Source organism: Nelumbo lutea, chromosome 1 (genome assembly GCF_056320005.1).
Source record: "Nelumbo lutea isolate HS-2025 chromosome 1, American lotus-T2T, whole genome shotgun sequence".
Lineage (NCBI taxonomy): Eukaryota > Viridiplantae > Streptophyta > Magnoliopsida > Proteales > Nelumbonaceae > Nelumbo > Nelumbo lutea.
In genome coordinates this window covers 151,005,615-151,033,341 of record NC_142684.1, presented here as the reverse complement: position 1 = coordinate 151,033,341, position 27,727 = coordinate 151,005,615, and the positions used below count along the sequence as shown (strand labels likewise).

General features: G+C 38.1%; 1 protein-coding gene across 1 annotated transcript; it reads right to left on the bottom strand.

Annotated features, from left to right (window-relative positions):
- Positions 1-607: 607 nt before the first annotated feature.
- On the bottom strand, positions 608-26,664 carry LOC148878368 (protein disulfide isomerase-like 2-3). Its single transcript, XM_088953640.1, has 9 exons — positions 26,175-26,664; positions 25,209-25,367; positions 13,150-13,263; positions 10,244-10,401; positions 3,151-3,250; positions 1,714-1,890; positions 1,481-1,626; positions 1,134-1,280; positions 608-1,045 (listed from the first exon to the last, which is right to left on the bottom strand). Exons 1-9 carry the CDS (start codon positions 26,301-26,303, stop codon positions 871-873), a joined length of 1,305 nt encoding a protein of 434 aa, XP_088809766.1. The 5' UTR covers positions 26,304-26,664; the 3' UTR covers positions 608-870.
- Positions 26,665-27,727: the final 1,063 nt, after the last annotated feature.

Below are 27,727 nucleotides of genomic sequence, written 5' to 3'. Positions count from 1 at the left end.
GGAGACCTAAACCGTGAACCAGTTGCGGAAAAAAAAAAAACCAACCAAAATGTGTATTGATTCGCCCAATATGCCCTTACCGACATATCAGACGTATCAATATTTTGAACCTTGCCATCAACGTCTCCACGAGGATCCTCACTCTTCGTGATTATTTATAATGTCAACCATTATATTTTTGTTTTTTTATTTTATTTAAAAAATACAAATAAAATAATTAAAATTTACAATCCTATTAGAAAAGATTCAAAAATAGTCAACCATATTTTTAAAAATATTAACATATAGACGTATGCACGTATATATATATATGTGTGTGTGTGTGTGTATGTGTGTGTATACATATGTATTAACGAGGATCCCATGGGATAAGGATCAGGGTCCACATGGGGCAAGGAGTTCTCTCCCCTTCCCCACACCATCTCTGCCAACAGGGGTGAAAATTTCCCTATCTCCATCCCCATAAGAGGAAAATTATCCCCTTCTCTGCCCCATTTGGGGCAGATTCCCATGGGGATCGGAGAAATAGGAAAAATTTCCATCCCTAAGTTTGATAAACAATCCTATATAAAATTAATTATTATTATTTTTGTATTGTAAAAAAATATTAAAAGTAACATATAAAATACAGATGATTATTAATTATTGTATAAAACAATTGTATATTCTTACATATTTCTATTATTTAACTTAACAAATCCCGTGCATCGCACGGGTCCCTGCTAGTTATTATAGTGAAATGTTAATATAACCCCTCACAATCAATTCCTTGGACAACCAAGAGATCGATTCGATGCATTGCCCATTACTCCCGCTACTGTTGCTTCTTTTTTTTTTTTTTTTCCTATTCTTTTACATTCTCTACACAAGTTACAAATCGTTTTCTCTTGCGGAGACATCTCCCATGAGCTCCTCAAGTGAGAATTCATCCTCTTCCATGATTTCTCCATCTTTGCCATCCCAAGGCTCTGTCTTCACAACCACAGGGGCATTCTCAATAGGCAGATTTCCCTTCCCACCTAGCCCAGCTTCTCTGACAAATTCTCTGCAAATCAATTCCATTGTGTTACTTTTGTTCTTTCTTATCAACTTTTGACAACAAAAAGAAGGTAGAAAAAAAGAATGAAGCTTACATGATTTGCCCAAGCTCAAATGCACTCCGCAGTGGAACATAAGCTCGTTTCTTTACATTCAGTGCAACCAAAGCAGGATAACCATACCCACCAACACCAATTAGCTTTTCAAGATCTAGTTGCTTACCTGCAGCTGCCCAAACATAGCTGCAACAGACATCCAATGCCAATTCTGTAATTAGACCAGGTTGGGACCTACTAGGATATTAGTATTTAATGATTTTCAGGGTAGTTTGGAGATGATATGTACTTGATGTAGTCCTGACGAAAGCATGTATTGGACGCTGAATCTCATAATATTGTATTAGGCTCTAAATAACCCCATCAACAAGATCCTGAATACTTGCCTGTATGGGCTTCTTTTGAACTTCTCTGCAACGGATAGCAAGAGCTCAAGGTACTTATTCCTTCCCTCTGCCTTAGAATCCAAAATGTCGGGGAGGAAAGCAACAAAGCAGATGGAAGATGAACTACACTTTTCTTCCATTACATCCTACATATCAATAGTACAATGAATTTTATACCTAAGTGGGTAAGTCTTACACTAAATAAACTTCTGAGAGTGAAGAAAAATGCTTACTGGACCAGTGAGCTCAGTCACTTCAGGGGGCACCGCATTTGTTTCCAGCTGCTCCAGTGCGAATGATTCAATGGATGAAGCAAATCTTGCACCTTCATATTTGGTTGGGCTGTCCTTTTCAGCACCAAATACCAGGATGGTGGGGAATCCTTCCACTTTGAACCTACTCATCAGAAACTGATGAACTCACTCAATTAGAAATTACCCTGCTCAACAAATCTGCAAACTCAAGCAGATGCAATGTAGAAAAAAGAAACTGATACTTCATATCTCTTCCTACTTATTGGTTGACACCCATACAGCTTGATATTGTAAAACATCAAGCAGCATATTTTCAGAAATCAGTAAGTCCACATTTTTATGTGTAGTAATCAGCACTGCAAGGTCCGAGCGACAGTACGTAAGATCTAGGGTTATGATGGGAAAATGGTGGCTCTCTTCACAAATTTCCTGGTGCAAATAAAACCCAAATTTGCATGAGATACATGCTATCAATGAGAAAGCTATTTACAAATTCATAACATATTTGTACCACTCAGCTTAGTATACTGCTCCATTATATGAATGGGAAAGTAACTAAAATCAAGGGGCTAGGATAACTAGAGAAACAAGATATAGTTATGTTGTTCCACAGACCAAAACCAAGTTTTCTGTCCAATAGGTGGTTGGACATGCAAACTGGATTGAACAAGGCCAAAATATGAGAAATTTAAATTACCATTTATCTGTAAGAGGGTTTTTTTAACTTGACTCCATATCAGAAGTAAAACAAGAACTCTAATCTCATTAATCATGTAAGCAAGCCTCAAAAGACCTCTCAAAATTCTTGCCCCATGTGATAGAATTGGCAGAATCTCCTGTTCAATGAGGAGCAAGGAAAGCCTCCAAGTGATAGCGAAGACTAAGGAACACCAGCTCCATCAGTCCATCTTAATTGAATCAATCTCCCCAATAGGATGTTTTGGGCTGTTCTGTAATTGCTCCATGATTTGGGGTTTATAGGGTATTTGGGAGTAGAGATTCTTTAGCTCCTTTCCTTGTAATTCTGGTTTTACAAACTATTAATAAAATCCACTGTTATCGATTAAAAAAAAATCTCCCCAATAGGATCTGTATGAACCCAAATAATGTTGACTAATTGTTGAGGAATTTTAATTGCCCAAGGAGCTTTCAATCTCAAGAAAGCATCCTCCATGGAAGAAGCATCATAGGTCATAATGATTGGAGAATCAAAGACTACAGAGGAGAGAAAGCTCAGAAAATCATTGATCCAAAATTTTTGAAGAGCTGCAAATTTAGGAGGGAGCAATCCACTTTTGAGCTCTAAAATGAATGCTACAGAACATAAAAAATACTCAAATACTAATTGCTAGCAATTGAAAGAAAACGTTGCAGGAAAAATGTAAAGCCTGAGCATATATTTAAATTTGTTATTACCTTTTCTGCATCACAATCGACATGGCCCAGTTTCACTTTCCCCTTCAAGTTGTTTGCGGCTTTCTTCCACTCAGGTGCCAGCTTTTTACAGTGTCCACACCTGGAGAAAAAAGAAAAGTAAAACTGCATTTCAGTTAAAAACTAACAAAAATAAAAGGAAGACAGGCGTTAAGAATTTAAAAGCCTATGAATGATGTAGCATTGGAAGGCTATGTGAGCTGTACCCTAAACTTTCCAAAGTGCCAAAATATTACAATGAAGAAATGTTTTGAACTCATTAATGGAAGGGTTATTTGGTATCCAAACTTTAGAAGACAATTATAAGATAGAGTGAATAGGTGCATTTCTCTGTTCAACAGGATTGAAGAGGAGAAAGCGTTTCGTGATGTTTCAGATGCTAAATGGTGGAAGGAATGCATAAACAGATGTTTCATGGTAATATCTTATTACAATTCTATGTAATCAGGTGGAGCATTCTGATTTAAAAGGTCTTCGGGGCATCCTAATTCCTCCTAGAGTGTAGGCTTTTGCATGGCAGATAGCTCCAGATAGCATCTTCATAATGAATCGCCAAAAAAAAAGAAAGATGTTTTCATTTGACTGGTTTATGTTAAATATGCTACACCAATGAAAAAGATGTTAGATATCTATTTATCTCGTGAAAAATGATCAAGTATTTGGTGGGGCTGATTCTTTTCTTTATTTAGAAGACAAGAATGGTAGCCACAACATTCACATGATAAAATCTTTATAGCCTACTCTTCATGGTCATGGATGTCCATTGCAAAAGGCTAGGTGACCCTAAATAGCTGAGACCAACATTGGGTAATATCCTTTTGATGGCCTTAGACTACTTCTCATGGAAGTGGAAAACAAAGATCTTTTGATGCTGTATTCCTTTGGATGTGTGCTGGGGGTATTTGGAAAGAAAGAATCAGAAAAAATCCTTAATGGGAAGCAGAAAGTTGAGAAAGATTGTCCTGACATGGGCAATATGATATTGGATTTTCTCAGCCCTGGTTTTTGGTCTACCTTGGGCTTGGGGGTTGAATGATGTAATACAAGAGTCTGATATGTATTTTTCATTTGCTTTTTCCTTTTGATTTACTAGTGCTGACCCGTGCAATGCACGGGATGCTGTATTTCTACTTTTTTATATGTAGAATAGTAGAAAAAAAATATCTTTTCCTTTTTAGATATTGACCTTCAAACTTTCCTTTTTATATAGCTTATATATTATGATAAGCACATAAACCATCAGTTGGTGGCTCAGTTGATACCTTAGGGGTTGGGGCAATGGGCTACCTTCCATTGTGTAGCCCTATAAAGCCAAAAAAATGTGTTTAGCATGAGATTAATAACCAAGTTAAAAAAACAATTTCAAAATTGAACTGATTAAGATAACCAAAAACTCGCATTAAGTTCTTTTTTACTACATTTTATTATTGAAAAAATGTACATTAAATTAAATTAATAAAAACAAAGGGAAAAACATGAACCCAAGGAAAGGAGCAATGGTTTGTTTAAATTGGTTCACCCCATGTATTGGTGGGCAATTTTGGGTTTTTAGACATTAATTTAGGTTCAAGCTAAGGTTCATTGGGTTGACCCTTAACCTAACCCAGCCTATCTAATTTACACCCTACTTTATTAGGGAGAGACAAAAGGGATTAAGAGATTAATAAGAGAAAATAAGGATTTAATGGGGAAGGGAGATGTTACAAATATTGACTATTAAGGGGGGGGGGGGAGAGAGATTTATTAGAGAGTAAATATTGATTTTATGAGAGATGATAAAGACCATGAGGTTTTTAATGATTTAATATAAAAATAAATATGCACATGTGTGAGAAAGGAGAGGAGGAGGTATGTGTGAACTTTGTGGTGAGAGGACCCTCACCTCCCCTCTTTCCTCTCTCTATTATACATATAGATGCTATTATCTTGGGTCTTACATCACCTCTATTTATGATGTATGCTCCTATCATTTTAGTGAAATTTAACTTGAATAAAAGAACCAGAAAAGAATGTGTTTTCTGATGTAATTTAGAGAGAAGAAGAAGAGAAGTCAACCACTCAAAGAGAAGAAGAGAGAAGAGAGAAGAGAAGAAAAAAGAGAAAGGGTGCGGTTAGATCTTTCTGGCCGCCCCACTAAATCTTATTTATATTCATGACTTTACAAGAAGTAGAATTACTCTAATACCCCTACTTAAAACAAAAGAAAATAAATATGGCCCAACCGGCCCAACTACCATAACTGTAACATAAAGAAATAAACAGTAAAATAAAGTGTGGGGTTGGGACCACATACACTAATACTTCATCAACTATCTCTACACTCCCCCTAAAGTTGGGAGTAGATATTTGTCATTTCCAACATGCGTAAATCTGTCTCCAGCTGGATTTTTGTGACTACTTTAGTACAGAGATCAGCTAGCTGCATGTTTGAGGCAATATAGGGAAGACACTTCTTGAGATGCAACTCACTCTCGGATAAAATGTTTGTCCACCTCGATAAGTTTAGTCCTGTCATGCTGTATTGGATTGTGGGCAATGTTAATTGCAGCTTGATTATCACAATACAACATTAGAGGTTTCTCATAGTCAACCCTCAGCTCATAAAGTAAAGATCTCAGCCATAACACTTCTGCAACACCATTAGCCATGGACCTGTATTCAGCTTTGGCACTGGAGCGAGCAGCAACATCTTGTTTATTGCTTTTCCAGGAAACAAGGTTTCCCCCTACAAATGCACAATACCCAGAGGCAAATCTTCTGTCATCAATACATCCAGCCCAATCAGCATTTGTATATACTTCTATCTTCATGTGACCACTATTCCTGAAGAGTATGCCTCTCCCTAGGCATCTCTTCAAGTAAGCAAGTATCCTTTCCACCGCAAGAAGGTGAGTGGTCTTAGGAAAATGCATGTATTGACTAACAACAATGATAGCATATGAAATATTTGGTCGTGTTAGGCAAAGATAAAGAAGTTTCCCAACCAACCTTTGATATATAGCCATGTCCTCAACAAGTTCTCCACTTTCTACACTTATTTTATGGTTCAATTCAATGGGTGTGTTGGCAGGCTTCACTCTTAACTTTTTAGTTTCTTCCAATAAGTCAAGAATATACTTTCTTTGAGAGATAAAAATGTCATGCTTAGATTGAGCTACCTCAATTCCCAGGAAATAATGTAATTCCCCCAAGCTCTTCACTTCAAATTCCTTGTGAAAATGCTGCTTAAGACAGTCAATGTCAATAATATCACTTCCCCTCACCACAATGTCATCCACATAAACAACAAGTAAGGTCAAGGAGGAGTCTGTCTTCTTAAGGAAGAGAGTGTGATCTGATTGAGCCTGCATGTAACCAAACCTTTCCAAAGCCAATCTAAACCTATCAAACTAAGTTCTTGGAGATTGATTCAACCCATATAAAGCCTTCTTCAACCAGCAAACTTTCTTTCCTACTTCTGTTTTGTTAAATCCAGGGGGTAACTCCATGTACACCTCCTCTTGCAAATCTCCATTGAGAAATGCATTCTTGACATCCATACGAAATAGTGGTCATGAGAAATTTGTAGCAATAGATAATAGGACTCTGATAGTGTTCATCTTGGCAACTAGTGCAAAGGTTTCTATATAGTCTATGCCATAAGTTTGTGTGAATCCCTTTGCAACCAATCTGGCCTTATATTTCTCTACAGAATCGTCAGCATTATATTTCACTGTAAACACCCATCTGCACCCAACAGGTTTCTTCCTCTCAGGCTGGTCAATTAGTTCCCACGTATTGTTCTTAACAAGAGCATCCATCTCTACTTTCATCTCTTCCTTCCAATCAGGTATCAATAGAGCTTCTTGCACTGTTCTGGGTATAGGAATAGCAGCAATAGATGCCAGGAAAGATCTATAGGATTCTAAGAGACAATCATAAGAAAGAAACTGCGAGATACAAGGAGTAGTGGATGAAGTACAATGACGCTTCCTTTTATGAATTGCAATTAGGAGATTAAGGTCATCTAAAAGAGAAGGCTGAGGCTCAACAGTGTTAGGCAAAGTATCTGCAACAATGGGTGTAGTGCCTGGATCTGAAGTTGTAGAAGGTGTTGGGATCGGCTTGGACTACTAAGGACGGGAATGAACCTGCCTCCACTATTGTCTATGGTACACTCTCAACTCCTTGCACTTCTGACAGCCCTCTTCACGGCACTCCCCCTCAGTGACTGGAATAGTTAATGGAACTTCTGGGGCTGAAATCCCTTCCTCACTACTCTCCCCTTGAGGAGAAGCCTTATGATAGTAGGGCATATCCTCAAAAAAGGTGACATCTATGGACACAAAATGTCTCCCCGAAACAGGCTCATAACAGCAATACCCCTTTTGATTTTGTGCGTACCCAAGGAAGATACATTTAACAGCTTTGGGATCAAATTTGAAGCAATGAGGTCCAAGGATTTGAACAAAACAAGTACACCCAAAAGTTTTAAGGGGAATAGTGAACAAGTCCTTGTCTAGATACAAAAGATTGAATGGTATTTTCATGTCTAGAACCCATGAATGAATTATGTTAATAAGGTAAACAACTATACAGATTGCATCCCCCCAGAAGTGTATGGGAACATTAAAGTTGAACATGATGCTTCTGGCTACCTCCAAGATATGTCTATTTTTTTCTCTCAGCAACCCCATTTTGCTGAGGTGTACAAGGACAAGTGCTCTGATGAATGACTCCATGATCTAGGAGATATGATGCCAAGGGTTTTGCAAAGTACTCCTTAGCATTATCGAATCTGAGAGTTTTGGTCCTAATTTCAAATTGGGTCAGTACCATCTGATTAAAAGCCTAGGTCAAAGAGGGGACCTCATCTCGAGAGTGCATAAAGTAAACCCATGAGAAACGGGTATAATCATCAACAAATAACAAGTATCTGTACCCCCCATAGTAGGAATATGATATGGTCCCCAAACATCTGTATGCATAATTTCAAAAGGAAGATTGCTTCTTTTATTGCTCAAAGAATAAGTTGATCTACAATGTTTTGCAAGTTCATTGCTTTCACACCTCAAACTAGACACTTGGACTAACTCAAACAAATTTGGAAACTGACTCTTCAAAGATCCAAAAGACAAATGACCTAATCAGTTATGCTAAAGAATAATCTGACTCGAAGATTGAGAAACAAATAATCTCCTAACTTCACTCTCCTTCCCATGTGGATGCTCAAGAAGGTAAACTCCATTCGTCTCACGATCAGGGGAAAAAGGTCACTGAACAATTTTGATTCTTAGTAATACTACTAACTAAAAGCAAGTTAACACTAAGCTTAGGAACATGCAAAACTGAGGACAGGGAGATAGCATCAAACAGTATGTTATAGCTCTTGTACTTGAGTGAGAAAAGGTTGAAGTGAGAGTAGAAGATGTAGTAGCTGAAGGCTGAGATGATGACCCAGAAATACCAACTTCATTCTCTAATTGTGTCAAAGCAGCCTGGACAGCAGCTAAGGCATCTAAGGACGTGGTCCTTGTGCTGGAAGTGGATGCATTGTCTGTAATAACTGTCACATTAGCACTTCCCTTCTTGTTTTTGAGTCACACTGGCATCAAGTGGGGATGCAACTTCCAACAAGTGTCCCTAGTATGTTTTGACTTCTTACAATGATCACAAAAAATGTCTCTTTTATTTTCCTTCTTCATTTCCCTTTCCTTCTCCCCTCCAAACTTAGATTTTGTTGCTGCTAAGGCCGATTCTATAGGCTGAAATGGTAACATAACCTTTCTCCTACTCTCTTCACTGTGAACCAATGAGTAGGCTTGAGATAATGTCACACTCTCCCTAGTAAGAAGTTGTTGTCTTACAATGTCAAAATCCGAGTTCAGACCAGCTAAGAACTCAAACACTCTATTTGTTTCAATTGACTTTCTATACGTTGCTGCATCCCTCTGACTTTCCCACTCAATAGTTTCAAAGTGATCAATTTCATGCCATAGGGATTTTAGAGTAGCAAAGTACACTGAGACTGGCTTCTCCCCTTGCTTGAGATTATTCACTTCACACTTCAGTTCATAAGCTCTAGCAACATTAAGAGGTTGGGAGTATATCTCCTTCATGTTGTCCCAAATCTCTTTGGCTGTTTTTGCCCATAAGTAGTTTCAGCTGATGTGAGGCTGCATAGAGTTGCATAGCCAAGTCATCACCAAATAGTTCTCTTGAACCCATTTGGGATGTGATATGTCATCCTTGGCTGGCTTCTTTGTGTCTCGAATCACATAACCTAATTTACCTCTAAAGGGTGCGGTTAGATCCTTCTAACCACCCCACTAAATCTTATTATACTCATGACTTTACAAGAAGTAGAATTACTCTAATGCCCCAACTTAAAACAAAAGAAAATAAATATGGCCGAACTGGCCCAACTACCATAACTGTAACACAAAGAAATAAACAGTAAAATAAAGTGTGGGGCTAGGACTACACACACTAATATTAACTATCTATACAATTTATCATTTACCATAAAAAAATTAAACTCTTGAGAGTAGAAATTAAGTTTATTTTAGTTCCAATTAATGGACTCTAATTTGGTGATATTCCATAATCTATATCTTCATACAAGTAAGCATTAGATTTTACTCGGTTTTTTCTTTTCTTTTTTTTTTTTTGACCTAGGTGCTCAGTTTCTAGTTTAACATAGAACAATTATAGAATTTTCCATATTCAATCATTTATTATATCAGCAAGCAAACAATTGATAGAATGAGTAGGTAATGCCTCATCTTTTGAAATATTAAAAAATTGAATTACTCATTTGGCAATCATGAATGGATGAAAATACTAAGCATGCAAGTTCTTTTTTTCTTGTATGCTTTGCAAATCCATCTTACATCATACATCTGGAATACTGCAATGGAACCCACCTGTAATGACAGTTAGGGGACCCACTTGGAATGACAATGCATTTGTAAGGCATGCAAGAAATGAATCAAAGGGATTAGCAATACTCTATTTATGAACGGACCACAAAAAATAATCGAAGCCATGACTAGCAAAAGACACATCGCACGTTTGTTATCTGAGGAACACTTACCAGGGTAAAAAGAACTCCACCATCCAAAGATCTTTACTTTTAAGTACCATATGGTCAAAATTTTTAGAATTCAGTTCTATTGATGCACTTGATTTAGATGTCTCACTTGAGCCTCCTGATGCCTTTCCATGAACACGTTCTTTCAAAAGAGCCTTAATCTATACAAGACTAAAGGGTGTTAGCCATCCCACCATTTCATGGATAATGCTCCAGATTAACAGAAAACTAAGAGAAAATCTCAAATACTGAACAGGTAAAACCTTAAGAAAGGCAAGATAGAAAGACTTCAGACACCACCTCAACCCATTTTCCCATACATTTGAAAGGGGTTGGGTTCAGACATAGCCACACTTAGACCCCACCCCACTATATACATCAGATTTGGGTCCTGTTGAGATGGGGTTCATCCAACCTGCTGATGTGGCATCAAGATGGTCCTAGAATAGGGGTGATCCTTTATAGTCCAGCCTAGAAATTTCTAGGCTTGGGCCTGGGTTTTGTATCCACAAACACACACATACATACATATACCCGTACATGACTTATTTTATATTATATATTGTATATACTTAATACAATGTATTGCAACCCAAAGGCCCAGAACCTGGCCCATGATCACCCCTATCCTAGAATCACCCTAGTAGTATTCTAGATTTATTTTCCTTTTTCTAATATTCTATGTCTGCAGAAAATTTCATGCAAAAATTCCATTCCTAGGACCTAGACCTACTTCTGTTGTTCTTGCAAATTTTGTTGGTTGAGGGAGAAGCTGACAAGTTGTTCAATCAGACATAAAACATTTACAAGTCAAATTGATATTCTTAGATAGCTCCAATAAACTCTACTAAAGCAACAATTCATCTTATTCAGTTATTCCTTTAAATTTTCAGCCCACCTAGCCCCCATACAACTACCTCTTCTACATCATCTGTTAGTTAAATATGCTATCTAGTACATTTTTAACAAAGATGAACTGGATCCAGTTAACTACTGGTTCAAATGCATTACTCAAATTGTCCAAGATGTTGGATCTGATTCCTGCTAAATGGGGTTGGCTAAGCATAAGCAATGAAAATCTCCCTTAAGACCATGGGTCTAGTTTCCATTAATCTCATCAACTATTTACTGCAATACTTCATTAGGCATTAATTACAAAGTTTGTTTTGTGTATACGTATAAAATACAAAATTCTCTTCATTTTAGGATTTTTATCAACAGTTGAACCTAAATAGAATTTTTTTCAAGGGGCTTTATCCCTTTGGTTTTGAACCTGAAAATTGCATGCATTTTTTAGCCTCATTAAAATCATCTCTATGGTTTTGAATATCCAGATTTCAGACAACTAGCCACAGAAATAGAAAGATTGACCGGGAAGAGGGAGAGGTGCTTGATTGAATGGGCCAAGACCCTGGATTCCTGGAAATGGCATGTATCAGCAGCAGTTTATTAATCAGTGGAAAGGAATTCTTTTTGTGGGCTGTAAATGAATGGTCAACATTTGCATTGTTTTTTTTGTATTCTCAACCCTTTGTACACCTTGGTGTGTAGGGGTTTTGATGTAATCTTTTGATACATTTTCAGTTAATATAAATCATACTTTATCTTTCAAAAGAAATCTCTATTTCTATTACAAAAGTGGTCAAGATTGATGATGTTGATGGTACAATTAAGAAGTGGATGCCCTAGTAGAAAGTTGGGCAACTAAAAGAAGAAAAAAGTGATTTTAAGAATCGAAGTGTATCCAAGATAATGATGTTAAGATAGGTGGAAAGATTAAGGACAAAAAATTAGCATTCATTGAATTTAAGGATAGCGCAAATAGGTTACATGATGGGGGAATGCTGACCAAAGTGATCTTGTCACCTAAATACAATGCATATATGACTACTTTTTAAGAAAAAAAATACAATATGAACAATTACACGAGAAAAAAAAATGATTTGGTGCAACTCGATGGCTCTAAAAGTGAAAAAGCCATTACCCAATGTTGGTCCCAGATATCTAGAGTCATGTGGGGGGAGGGAGTAGACTGGATATGGACTTAAACTTCAACATTTTGGCTCAAATTGGCGGGTCTCAAACTTTAATCCACATTCTCACAGATGCCAGCCCAAGTTTTTACCATTACACCAAGCAATGGCACCTTGAAGGTTCCAAAAAGTATTACAAGAAACATTACCCATTGTTGGTCCTAGCTACTGGGGTCATGGAGGGGGTGGAGTGGATACAAACTTCAGAATTACACCAGCCACCGGGCAATGATCCCTAAAAATAAAAGAGAAGGGAAAAGGTTAAAAGGACAAGGATTGAAATAACTAGAAAAGAAATATAGGATAGGACTACCAAAAAGGGCATGGGTTGAACTGTTGAAGTAATGAGAAACGATTTAAGGGCTCATAACTTAACAATGGATATTAGCACTGAATAGAGTGGAATGGAAAAAAAGGATTTACGTAGTTGAATAGGTGGGACAAGGCTTTAGTTGAGTTGAGTAAATAAAAATAAATAAAGTCCTTGATAAAGTGAAGTGGCAGGATAGGATTTACGTTGCTAGCCTCATTTAATAGGGAAAGGGCTTTGTTGAGTTGATCTGATTTATTAATTACTGCAAATACGAATGCATTTTTGGCCATCACTATATGTCCTATTACAGAGATTATTCAGTACACAGTGTAGATAGCCCATGAAAAAACTTATGTTTTCCCTTGTTCTTTTCACTCTTTTACACGTAGTATTTAAGTGCAAATAAATTTACTGCTTTCTTGTTTTGATACTTGGGAATTTCACAGATTCACTACAAGAAGAGAAATGATGCCAGAGGTTGCAGCAGAAGAATCAAAGTCATAAGTCAAAAGAGAAAAACAGGCAACCTACAGAAAGAGAACTTCATAATTTCTTAAGCAAACCTGTTGGAGTGCAAATTCTGCAATGCCTTTGGCATCTCTTGCTCCTCGGTAATCTATTGGAGGCTTGCCAGGTGCAAACACCTTTATTGTTGGAAACCCTTGAATCTTGTACTCCTGTATAAAACACAAGGTGCAACATTAACACATTAGAAACAATAGAGAGAAAAAGAATAGAGCAAGATGTGCTTACTGGTGTCAACTAACATAAAACAGAATAACGAATCAAGAAGAAAATAAGAAGATGAAATAGGGAAAACACCAAGATTTAATGTGGTTCGGCTCGGTAACCTACATCCACAGGAAAAGAGGGAAAAATATCCACTATGAGAACAAGAGATACATGGCTTACCTCTCTACAGATTCACAACAAAATATCCACTCTCATTCAACCCTAATCCCACACAACCAATGGCTTAAATAAGCAAAAGGCCAAATTATACCAGAATTTCACATAGGCCCCTCTTCCTCCCATAAATATGTACAAGTCCCAAAATTTATCAGCATTACAAATATACACTTGTAACCTCCAAAAACCCAAATACAATCGAATACATCTCTCGACACCCTCCCTCAAACCACCTTGAGTTTGCAAGAAGGATGTCAAAGCAACCTCCATGAAAATAGGTGTACTGTTGAAGCAGTAACCATGAAATTTGAGATGTTGAAGGGGCCTCTTAGAAACCAAAGTTAGATGTTAGAAAGCTGAATGAACTCATGTCGGAAAGCCAAAGTAGAGCCAAGTCATGATTTAGTAATCACCAAACTGAAGTTGGCCAAGGGAAAGCCAACACATATCATGCCAAAGAATCAAATTTAGCAATCAAAAGGCCAATCACAATCTCTGAACTGAAGAACCAACCATGCCAAACAACTAGATCATAAAAAATACCAACAGAATTACCAAAACAGAGTTGGCTAGGGGAAAGACAACTATACTGAACCCCATAAGCCAAAGCAAAGATTCAGAGTTCATTAGTGGAAAGCCAACTATGAACTCCATAAACCAAACTGAGGAATGGGAGTTGGCCAATCGAAAAGCCAACTAAATAAAGTGAATCAAAATCCCATGTCACCGAAGGAGATCAAAACTCCAAGGATTTCTTCAACAATAACTTAAAAATTATGAGCATAATAAAAGATCATTGCTGAAACATTTCGTCAAACATCTTCCATGCAAAACATGTATGAGGCAAACAAACTAGATATTGATCGATGATAATAGATCCATCATTCACCAAAATAGTCTAAATACCAAACCAAGACAAACAAGATCAGACCAAAACTGATCATAACAATGGAGAACCATTATAGAAATTTGCACCATTGAGACATTTTCTTGAACACCAAATAGTCACCTTGAGCTCCAGTATCACATGTTGATATTGATGATCATAAATTGACCAGAGAAGTTGCAGAGTTTCTATAATACTTCTTTGGAAAATTAGAGCTCCCAAACAAAACACCAAACTTGGCTAAATGACCAAAAACCATGAACCAACCTTTTAGACAATAAATCAAATAATTGGTATGCAACATAGAAATCAGAATTTGCTTGAAGATATGAACTAGTTCAGATAATAGGGAACATAACCCACAAGATGAGGAGGGAAAACATAGATCCTTTCATAGAGGGAATCCTTCCAGAGAGCCAACAAAAGAGAAAAATCCAAATAAAGCTTTAATAGCTTTAAAAATAAGCACTGGAAGATGCCCTAATATACCAACCAGATCAGATTTCCTTGCCCAAATGACCCTTTGATCTTCTTTCTCATATAAAAACGACTTGAACTCTAAAAGCTCAAGTCTAGATTCCACCAAGTATGAGAAAACCAAAAGAAAATCCAAATTTTCCTGGTTTCTAAAAGAAGCAACAAGAAACAATATCACCCCTTTCAGAGTCTAGTAAAATTCTAGAAAAAGGATGAAAAATGCTCACAAATATTCTTCATTGAACGGTAAAAGTCCCTAACTGATTGCTTCATGTTGTAAGGCTTAATTGTTAATTTATAGCTGCTGTTAGTAGGTCGGTCAGTTACTTGTTTTTTCTTTTTCTTTTTCTTATTATTTTGATTCTAGGATGTGCTGCCAAGGGCATACTTGTAATTTCTGATTCTTTTATGAAATTAATATAAATAGAAAACTGGCGGCAGCCAGAAGGTGACTTTTTCCTCTCAACTGTACCTCTCTCTTCCTTTTCTCTCTCTCTCTCTCTCCACGAATCATCACATGGTATCAGAGCAGTTTTTTCTGGGTTGAGAAAGGCCTACAATCTCTCCTGCCCACTCTTTTAAAGTTTTTGGACGTGGCAGTTCTGTGGAAACCCTAGCAGGTTTCTGGCGGCTATTTCTGCAGAAACCCTAGCAGTTTTCTGGCGGCAGTTTTTTGTGGAAACCCTAGCAGTTTTCCGGTGGCAGTTTTTGGGGAAACCCTAGCAGTTTTTTTTTCTGGCGGCAGCTTCTATGATTTCTTTTTCTTGGTCGTAATACCAAGAAAACCCTAGTCGGAGAAGGGCGATGCTGGTGCAGACTCCTCTGTTCGATGCTGTGAAGTCAAGTTCAGATTAGCACCTTCGTACAAGTGTTGAACAGGTTGTGTTGACTGAACCCTTTGTTCTCAGCAGTATTTTTTGTTCTCTTGCTCACATTCTAGGAGTAAACTCCCTGAGGATTGGTATTCTGATTGTGGCTGTTGTGTTGTTGGGTGGTGTTTGGATTGTTTTTCAGTAGTATTTGTTAGAATACTCGAATCAGGGGTATTTTGGTCATTTTGGTTTATCTGGTTGAGAGTAAAAGGTCTATTTTATCTAAGTTTAAGTTATGTGTCCCATCTCTTATGAGGGACAATATGGTGTTTCTTGTAACTCTATTATTTGGAATAAATACAAGTGGGTCGGCTAGGGAGAGATGATTTTTCCTCTCTTCTAGTTTGGCCGAACTCTTCTTCTTCTTCTTTCTCTTTCCTTTCTTCTTCTTTACTTCAACCTAGAATCGAATAGGGTTTATTTACATGGTATCAGAGCAGAAAATTCTTGTTCTCCTCTTTTTTTCTCTCATTCTTTCTCGCTGCTGTCTTTTTTCTGGGTTCGCCGCCAACTATTACAGCCATCTTCATTCTTTCAGCTGACCTGAGTGGAATTTCAACAAGGGGCTGAAAAGGAGCTGTCGTTTTGTGGTCCTAGAGGTGAGAATGCCTCCGGTCGTTGTGGTGGTGGTCGTTGAAGTGGTGTACTAAACACCCTCTATTCAGTGTACGAAGAGGGCTGTATGTGGACAGGTATGAACACTGCTGTCTTTTTCCCAAGTAAGAGACTGTGAATGCTGTGTTTTGCTTCAAAATTTGTTTGTTGTGGAGGTTTGGAGTACTGATATGCATATCAGTCGTGTTCTTCTTCGTTTTACCTCATATGTGTGCTGAAAGAAGAGTTGTCGACTGCTGAAGTTCACGACAGCAGTGGTGTGGTGGTGATTGTGTCGTGTCAATTGGTGTATCTATGATTCTGAATATTTAAAAGTGAACTCTTAGACCTTGTGTGTAAACAGTTCTGCAGTGTGTAGAACAAGTGTTTGATGTAATGACTGAGTGTCGACCCTTGTATTTTGGTGGGTGAATGATTCTGCGGTGTGCAGTACAGGTGTTTGATGTGATGACTGAGTGATTTCAGTCTTAGTATTTGATGTGCAATGTGCATTTGAAGAAGTTGGAGTTGGTGGTGTTGTAAGTAAGATAAGTTGTGAAAGTGTGTGAGGTTGTGTTGCATATTTGAAGGTGAAATAATTAAGATGGCTTCGATTGGAGATGGGAATGACAATAAAACAGGTTGAAGAAATTCTTACAGGACCACTTCAATACGAAAGATTTGGGTAAGCTGAAGTATTTCCTGTGAATAGAAGTTGCAAGGTCAAAACATGGAATTAACTTATGTCAGAGAAAATATGTTCTTAACCTACTTGAAGAAACAGGGCTGTTAGGTGCTAAACCAACAGAGACTCCTATGGAACTCAATGCCAAGTTGAGTGTTGATGCAGGTGAAGAGTTTGATGATCCTAGAAGATACCGGAGGTTGGTGGGAAAGTTGAACTACCTAACCATTACTCGACCAGATATATCATTTGTTGTGAGTATGGTGAGTCAGTTTATGCAACATCCTCGGGTTCCTCATTGGGAAGCTGTTCTGAGGATTGTTAGGTGCCTGAAGGGTACTCCAGGTCGCGGTTTGCTATACCGAAGTGGAGGGACCCTTGAGATAGTAGGGTACACAGATGTTGATTGGGCTGGTTCTATATCAGACAAGAGATCAACTACAGGGTATTGTACCTTCCTTGGTGGCAATCTTGTAACTTGGAAGAGCAAGAAACAAACAATGGTGGCAAGGAGTAGTGCAGAAGCTGAATACAGGGCTATGGCTCATACCACATGTGAACTAGTATGGTTGAAGAACTTGCTACAAGAGATGGGATTCTCGGTTGATAAGCCCATGAAACTATTCTATGATAACCAAGTTGTTGTTCACATCTCTTCCAACCCAGTCTTCCATGAGAGAACTAAGCATATTGAGGTTGATTGTCACTTCGTAAGAGAGAAAGTGATAAGTGGAGTGATAACCACATCTCATGTGAGCTCAGGAAATCAGTGGGCAGATCACTTTACAAAGGGATTGTCTCGGGGCAGAGTAGATTATATTTGTAACAAGCTGGGACTACATGATATATACTCTCCAGCTTGAGGGGGAGTGTTAGAATACTCGAATCAGGGGTATTTTGGTCATTTTGGTTTATCTGGTTGAGAGTGAAAGGTTTATTTTATCTAAGTTTAAGTTATGTGTCCCATCTCTTATGAGGTACAATATGGCCTTTCTTGTAACTCTATTATTTGGAATAAGTACAAGTGGGTCGGCTAGGGAGAGGTGATTTTTCCTCTCTTCTAGCCTGGCCGAACTCTTCTTCTTCTTCTTCTTCTTTCTCTTTCCTTTCTTCTTCTCTACTTCAACCTAGAATCGAATAGGGTTTATTTACAGTATTCGATGGCAAGTCATGAATTAACTTCATCGGGGGCTACACCAACCCACAGCACAGCGGGTATAAGAGGTGAAAACATGGATTTTCCCATGCCAATTACCCCTTTAAACGGTCTGAACTACCTGGAGTGGGCTAAGAGTGTAAAACTCTATGTAATGGCAAGGGGTAAAGCTGGTTACATCAATGGAAGGGTGAAAGAACCCAAGGGTGAAACGGCTGAACATGATAGGTGGGACCAAGAAAACATAATGGTGATGTCTTGGCTCCTCGCGGCCATGGAACCTGATGTGAAAAAGAACTTTATGTGGGCAGACACCACTAGTGAGATCTGGGAACAGGCAGAACTACCTATTCTGAGCAAAGGCATTATGCCAAGGTTTACCAGTTACAAGCTGAATCCTCAACATGTAAACAAGGAAACCGTAGCTTGTCTTCATACTATTCAGCCCTTACCTCCATATGGAAGGAATTGGACCATTATCAGGCCATAGAGTGGAAGCACGATGATGATGCTAAGGCCTACAGGAAGCTGGTCTCTCAGCAACAGGTGTTTGCTTTCTTGTTGGGACTGAACCCTGCATATGAACTGTTGAGGGTGTAGATCCTAGGAAGCAAAGAGTTGCCTACGGTTCACGAGGTATACTCCCTTGTTCAATCTGAAGAAAGCAGGCGGAATGTGATGGTTACAGCTGAGGGAGAGCAACAAGTTGCTTTGGCTGCAATGAATAATAACTCCACAGGAAAGAAAAGTGACCCTAAGAAGGCGGATGATAAAGATAACTTGTTCTGTACCCACTGTCGACGTTCACGACATACACGTGACACTTGTTGGGACATCCACAAGAAACCCAAGTGGGCAGCAAAGAATCAAGAATAGGGTAAAGGTCAAGGTCAAGGTCAAGGTCATCTGAAGAAAATGAGCACAACACATGTGGCAACCCAAGAGACTCAAGTTGTCGGTAGTACTCGGGACCACCCTAATAAGTCTGACCCCAAGGAGGATATAATGAATTCCTTCAGAGAGCACCTGGAATCTTATGATAGGGCTTTGCGGCAAATGAACCGCTCAGTCACTGGTACTCCCTCTACTTCATTTGCATCTACTTCAGGTAATATGGCTTCTACATTCCATGTCACTCCTATAGATTCCCCTTGGATCATTGACTCAAGGGCCTCCAACCACATGACACTTGCAGATGGTTCTTTTTCTTTCATTGCAGGCCAAGGATCAATATCCCTTCCCCATGGCCTTAACCTGAATTGTGTATTGCATGTCCCTCAACTTCCTATAAATTTGCTTTCAATTAGTAGCATTACAAGCTCCTTGAACTGTAGTGTGGCATTTTTTGCTAACTCATGTGTTTTTCAGGATCTAACTTCTAGGAGGACAATTGGTAGAGGAAGCCTAGTGGATGGTCTCTACATTCTCGACAACAAAGCTGGTCTCTCAGCAACAGCCTAGAGTCAATTTTTTTTGTGGCATAGTCGTTTAGGTCATGCTTCTTTCGAAATAATAAAATCCTTCTTTCCAGTTTTATTTAAGTCATGTTCAGTGTCAGAGTTCATGTGTCAAACGTGTCAGTTGAGCAAACAATGTAGAACAACTTTTCACTCAAGTAATAAAAGATCAAATGTTCATTTTCATGTTGTGTATTCTGATGAATGTAGAGACAAAGTTCCAAAGATAGCGAAAGATTTCCAGATGATGGTGTTTACGCAGTTTCATGTTGAAATACAGATCTTCCAATCTGATAATGCAAAGGAATACTTCCATGGGGAGCTCAATGAGTTCTTTGCCTCCCACGGATCTATTCATAGGAGCTCATGCACCAGAACACAACAACAAATGGTGTTGCAGAAAGGAAAAACAGACACCTTCTTGAGGTAGCCCGCGGGATGATGTTACACATGAATGTCCCAAAAAGGTTTTGGGTGGATGCTATACTTGCAGCTGCATATGTCATCAACCGCATGCCCTCCAGAGTACTGAACTACATGGCCCCCCATCAGTTATTGTACCCTCAGTCTCCTTTATTTTCTATCCCCATGAGAGTCTTTGGTTGTCGGGCCTTTGTCCATGATTTGTCTCCATCCCGAAGTAAGTTAGACCCTCGGTCCATTCCTTGTGTCTTTCTGGGGTACCCCTCCTCTCAAAAAGGGTATCGGTGCTTTGATCCAGTTAGTCATAAATTTTTTGTGTCTATGGATGTGTCCTTCTTTGAGTCCGAGCCATTCTTCCCTCCTCCTCAGGAGGAGAGTCGTAGTGTGGAAGAGGAGAAGTAGGTTCAGGTATCTCTTCCTTTTATTCCGGACCTTACTCCCTTCCGTGTCTTCCAGCGTACATGTCGGAGAGATCAGCGGTGTGATAGAGATATGGAGCAGTCAAACACTGAGCAACTGACATCATCAGACTCCCAGGAGGTAAGTCCACCCCCTAACCCTACTCCTACTGTGGATGACCTTGACATTCCTATTGCCCAACGAAAGGGAGTCAGGTCTTGCACTACCAAACACCCCATTACCCATTTTGTATCCTATGACCACATTTCCCCCTCGTACCGAGCCTTCCTATCGGTAGTTGATTGCATCCCTATTCCCAAGAATGCTGCAGAAGCCTTAAAATGCCCTAAATGGGTAGATGCCATGAAGGAGGAGATTAATTCCCTCCACAAAAATCAAACATGGGAATTGGTGGATCTTCCAAAGGGGAAAGACCTCGTAGGGTGCAAATGGGTTTTCACGGTTAAGCACAAGGCAAATGGAACAGTTGAAAGGTACAAAGCAAGATTAGTAGCCAAAGGGTACACACAAGTATACGAGGTTGACTATGATGAGACTTTTGCCCCAATGGCTAAGATGAACTCAATTAGGGTTCTCCTGTCCTTAGTTGCTAATCTTAACTAAGAATTGCATCAACTGGACATAAAGAATGCTTTCCTGAATGGTGACTTAGAAGAAGAAGTATACACGGTTCAACCCCCTGGATTCTATGCCAAGGGGAATGAAAATAAGGTGTGCAAGCTGCGAAAGTCTCTCTCTGGCTCAAAATAGTCTCCCAGAGCTTGGTTCAGTAAGTTTCATACGGCAATTCAAGAGATGGGCTTCAAACAATGTCAGTCTGATCATACACTCTTTGTGAAGAGATGTCAAGAACAGGTTGTTGTATTGATAGTGTATGTAGACAATATCATCATTACAAGAAGTTGGAGCTCAGAGATACAGAACTTGAAGCAATTCCTTGCATCTAAATTTGAAGTGAAAGATCTAGGCCTCTTGAAGTATTTCCTTGGGATTGAAGTTGCCCGCTCAGAAAAGGGTATCTTTGTCTCTCAAAGGAAATACACCCTTGATCTATTACGGGATACAGGTAAATTAGGTGCAAGGCCGGCAGATACTCCTATGGATGCGAACCACAAGCTAGGTGACTGTGTTGGTGAACCTCTGAAATATGTGAAACAGTTCCAAAGGTTAGTGGGAAAGCTGATTTATCTGTCCATGACCCGTCCAGACATTGCCTATTCCGTTGGGGTCCTGAGCTAGTTTATGCACTCTCCTAAGAAACTACACATGGAGGCAGCAGAGAGAGTCCTTAGATACTTGAAGAAATATCCAGGAACAGGCCTACTATTCAGTAAACACAATCACTTAAAGGTGGAAGTCTTTACAGATGCTGGTTGGGCAGGAGTTGTGGATGATAGAAAGTCCACTAATGGGTATTGTACATTTGTGGGAGGAAATCTGGTGACCTGGAAAAGCAAGAAGCAAAGTGTGGTAGCAAGGTCAAGTGCTGAAGTTGAATATAGAGCTATGGCACATGGGGTGGCTGAAGTCCTTTGGCTAAAGAATCTTTTAGGGGAGTTTGGAGTTGTTGTTCATAGTCCAATGTCCCTTTACTGTGACAACAAGGCTGCAATAAACATCGCCAGCAACCTAGTCCTACATGAGAGAACCAAGCACATTGAGGTGGATAAACACTTCATAAGGGAAAAACTGGAAAAAATGGAAATTTGCATTCCTTATGTCAACTCCAAGGAACATCTTGCTGATGTCCTTACAAAGGGGCTTCCATGCTCGCGACACAATGAGCTATGTGACAAGCTGGGCATGATAGACATATTCAGCCCAACTTGAGGGGGAGTGTTGTAAGGCTTACTTAATTGTTAATTTATAGTTGTTGTTAGTAGGTCAGTCAATTATTTGTTTTTTCTTTTTCTTATTATTTTGATTCTAGGATGTGCCACCAGGGGCATACTTGTAATTTATGATTCTTTTATGAAATTAATATAAATAGAAAACTAGCGGCAGCCAGAAGGTGACTTTTCCCTCTCAATCGTACCTCTCTCTCTCTCTCTCTCTCTCAATCTCTACGAATCATCACACTTCATAGATTCAAGCACCATAGACCTCACGTCTCGAATAGTAATTCGATTGCTAGCCTTCCTTAGTTCACCGAACTAATTCCCACACTAAACTTGCTCCAATGCCATGTCAAGTAACATAAAACAGAATAACAAATCACGAAGTAAATTAGAAGAGGAAATAAAGAAAACACCAAGATTTAATATGGTTCGGCTCAGTAGCCTACATCCACGGGAAGAGAGGGAAAAATATCCACTATGAGAACAAAAGATCCATGGCCGACCTTTCTACAGACTCACAACAAAATATCCACTCTCAGTCAACCCTGACCCCACACAACCAATGGCTTAAATAAGCAAAAGGTTAAATTATACAAAATTTTCACACAGGCCCCTCTTCCTCCCATAAATACATACAAGTCTCAAAAACGTTATCAGCATTACAAATATACACCTGTAACCTCCAAAAACCCAAATACAATATATCTCTCGACAATTGGCTCATTAAGGAAAAAATAAAAATAAAAAAAAGAAAAAGAAAAACTCCATATCAAGTAAAGCATAAAACTCTAGTCATCAACACAATGATTATGGCAAGCAGGGGCGGAGTCAAGGGGTGGTGGAGGGGAGACATGCCCCCTGCCTTAAAAATCCCCACACTCCCCCCCCCCCCATTTATATCTACCTTATATTTTGCTCCCCCACTTATGTTTATTAACACTTTTGCCCTCCCCAATCCATATTTATTAGCTTTTGGCCCCCTAACAAAAAATCCTAGCTCCACTCCTGATGGCAAGGGTGATCAGCCCATGAACTCTACCTTCCAAAATTCTTTTTCACTGGTCACTTTTTCCCTCCCCAATCCATATTTACTTCAAAATATCTCTTTCCCTGACTTAACAAAAAAAAGACCTCTTTCCTTGCTTGAGATCCCTTGCATCTCCACAACTCCACCACAATCAAAGCAACCACTATCGCATAGACATCACCAAAGTGCTAAAAGCATTAGGCAATAGAAAAGTTCATCTTGTCCCATCAAATAATATTTTTCCATAAAAATGATCTTGTAACAGTTGTAAAAATTGAAGTGAAGATTTTCTACTGACTTGTCATTTTATTTATTTATTTCTTCTGTCTGATAGCATTTGAACTACGAACAAGGCAACTAGGTAGTTTTTTTTTTCTCTTTCTAACCAGTTTGTTTGAAGCAGTCAGCTAGATCAGGCCGTGGAAATAGAAATAGATTCTACATGTTATAACCATAGTTTTTAAGGCGCCAAGGCGAGGCTAGGCGAAGGGGGGTGCCTTGTCGTCTATGGATTTTTTATGTTAAAAATATAGATCCTAGGGTAGTTCCCTAGGTACCATAACCATATTTCCTTTATAATTATTCATGATTTTCAAAAGAAAAGTATAAAGTTCATATTAAAGTATAGAAAATCAACATATTATGAAAAGAGAAAGAAGAAAAATAAAACTCAAAAAATATAGGGGCTGAACCCTTATTTTTGTTATAGGAAAAGAAGAAAAGAAAAAGTATTGGTAACTGTAGTAGTAGTAGTAGTAGTAGTAGTAGTGTTAGAAGAAGAAGAAGAAAAAGAAGAAGAGGAAGAGGAAAAAGTAGAAGAAGAATATATGGAAGAAGTAAATGTGCTGATTTTATTTTTGAAAAAGGTAAGATAAATTTATTAGATCAAACTCATAAAAGTACAAAACAGAACCTGCCAACAACCAGGCAGGCCTGAGGGACCCCCATTACAAGCACCAAATTGATTGATTTCTCAGTAAATGAGAAAATGTGCTGATTAAATAAAATTTTAAGTTATTCCTTACTTATTGGTTCAGGTTTTGAAGTCTTTGAGGGTTCAATACAGCATTTAGCAATGTTTGTGTTAATTAAACCCTAATAAATAAGAAAATAATAAAAAGAAATTAGAATATAAACTCACAAAATGATTATTTTAGTTTAATAATGTCTATTTTATAATTATGATCTCAAAATAGAATGAAGAAAAAAGTATTTTATAGTAGAGAGTAAAAAAGTACTTGGCAATTAGGCGAGGCGAACCTCAGAGGGCGCCTTGTCGCCTAGGCGCCTGCCTAGGCATCACCTTGACAACTATGGTTATAACCAAGAAAAGGGTTTCAAAATGATTACCTACCCTAAATATTCCAAACACCCAAGAGAGGGATTTCAAAATGACTACCCAGAGAACGGATTAAAATCCACTCAGATAAATAAAAGTTGCCAAGTTGTCCCTTAAGCACCCATCCATTTCTAATTCACAACCTGTAATCGACCCAAACAGCTGCAATTTAGAGGGCCCAATTCCATTTTTAACCTCCAAATTTCATAAATTCAAGGTCAACCTTGGTTTCTCCTTCAAAATACCTTAATTAACTGTTCATTTCTTCTCTCTTACAACTTACAACTCTTTTCTTTTTCTTATCATCTAGAAACACCACTTGCTGAAAGAATTGCACCTGAATTTGCATTAGAAGAACAAATCCAGAAAAGTTAAACACATTGCCATTTTTCTCTATCGTCATCATCATCATAAACAACCAATCCACAATCTCCAATCTCTTGATAAAAGAGTATGACAAAATCCCTAGACTATGGCACTTTAAAACAAAATCTTGTTTTTGGCTGAAATCAATATACAGAAAGTTTTGTATACCAAACCTGAGCAAGTGATTTGTGTGCATCAGCATCAAGAGCTGCTACAGTGGCTACACCTTTCAATACAGTTGCTGCCTTCTCCCATGTGGGCGTCAGAGCTTGACAGTGGCCACACCATGGTGCGAAGAACTCAACCAGAACGACTCCATTTGAATTCAAAACCTGTCACCATTCTGGGTTTCAATTACAAAGCATCATAGCATTGAAGGCTAGATGATTTTCCTATCATCATTCAGTTTAGATGCCTTAACCAAAGAACAATTTACAGAACAAAGTCAAGCGTGTAATACAGACTGCAGAGAGTATACCAGTATGGTACTTTCTATGTTTTCTTTACAACTACCTCTTGCAGATTTTTCCAACTCAGATGAATTGGATATAATCATCACTTTATTTTTTATAAAGTCAGTGCCAAAAACTACAAGCAGTAGGAGCCTGATCAGCCCGACCACCACTGGTAACTCGAGATATGTTTTTGAATAATTAATAGTGGTGTCGGTGCCACAGTAGGAGTTATGTGCTATGTTATAATTGGGCAACATTTTTCCTTGTTTATAAATACAAAAAAGAACGACGATGCATCATTGAATATAGGAAAATAACTACCAGTCCACCACTTCTAAATTCACGGCATCGCTAAAGTCTAAATAGAAATGGTCAGACACACAAATAGCAATTTACAATAAAAAAAAAGAACGAAAATCCATAATCCAAAATCAGAAATGTCACAGAAAATCCAGATCTAAACATTACAAAAAAAAAAAAAAGCTAACCATTATATGGAAAATGGATGAACTACTATTTCATCGAATGAGGTAGTGATAAGTTTGACGTAAAATTAAGTCACTTTTTTCCTCCAATGGGTGCCTAAATTTCTTTTTCTTTTTTGTTCTGAATTATTATGCAACATAAGTGTTGATATATGGTATGAAAATGCAACGAAATAATGATAAAGTGTCGATCAATTACCTTGTTCTTGAAGTTGGAAGGATTTAACTGAACAACAGGAGATGAGGGTCCATAGAGAGCATCCACGCGAGCTCCGAGCTGGACGAAGAACAAGAAGAGAACGATCAATGGTGGTAATGGCGGAGACATCCTCTCTGTGACTCTGTCTCTCTTTTCTTCACTCAAATACACTTCCTTTCGCGGCCAAAATTCAGAATCAAAAAGCAAAACCTCTGGAGATCCCTTAGTTCTTGTTCTAAAAGACTATGTTCGTGACTGCTGGACACGTGCATTAACCAATGAAGATCATCCAGGTGTCAGGTAAAATTTACGGAAATTATCGGTAACTACCATCAGCCACGTTATGATTTCTTCTAGTGGGATCTATTATGTATAAGATTATGTTGATAGAGGAATTGCGTTGGAATTGCGTTTTGATTGATCAAAGAGCTCTTGCACTTGCCACAACCCACTTTAAATTTTAGAAACAGAAATTGTTGCATTGGAAAAGGAATTTAAAAATAGTAAAAATTTCACTTTAATACGAACTTTAGAGGTAGAGTCAAGTTAGTAACTAAAGTATCAGTTCTTTATTAAAAATGTGAAAATTATCCTTCAAACATTATTAATTTTCTTTTATCTTGAGACCGACTTATTTTCAAAGAAAAAGAGAGAAAAAACATGAAATATGACAAAGGGAAATAATTAGACAATAATGTGTTTTAAATCTAAATATAGAATACAATGACTTCATTAGTCTAGAATCTCAAAACCTCAATTGGTTCAGCCTCAAGGTAGAAGACACTGAACAATGTCTTCTTTGAAAAGTAGTTTTGACATTCTCAACAAATAACTGATGATTGGTTAATGACAAGGATCAAATTGATACTTTTTTGAAAGTTTAGTTACTGCATTGGCGCATTTGAAAGTTTGGATATTAACTTGACACTATCCTCAAAGTTCAAAGTGATAAAGTAAAATTTTCCCTTAAAAATACAAATATTTTGAAAGGATCAATTAAAAATACTAGTGAGTCAATTAATGTATGGGTATTGAGTATAGATGGTTTGGATATCCGATATGATATGTTTTTGAAATGAATGGATAGAGATAAGAGATACGAAAATGCGACACTCTGCATTGTTACAGTAACTTCCTGAAAAGACAATTTTAAACACAATTATTGTTAAAGACAATTTTAAAATTTTAGTTACAAGGAATGATGATTAAAAACTCGAGCGGTTTTGCTACTTATTCTAACCCTTCAGCGGAATCCTGTTGTTCTCTTTTCCTTGCGTTCAAATATAATAATGGAGGTTGAAGGAAGAGTGGAGATCCCTGAAAATAACAAAAAGAAGAAGAAAAAATCACTAGAAGAAAGGTGTGCAAAGGCTTTATTTGGGAAAGTTGTCTCTGATAAACAGATGAATGCGTATGAGGTACAACAGAAAGTTAAAAGCTTGTAGGAAACATAAAGTATGAAGTAGAATGGATTGGCGACAAGGTTCTATGGATCATTGGATCCTATTCAAGAATGAAAAAGATGTAGAATTCTTTATCAATAAGAGTTGTAG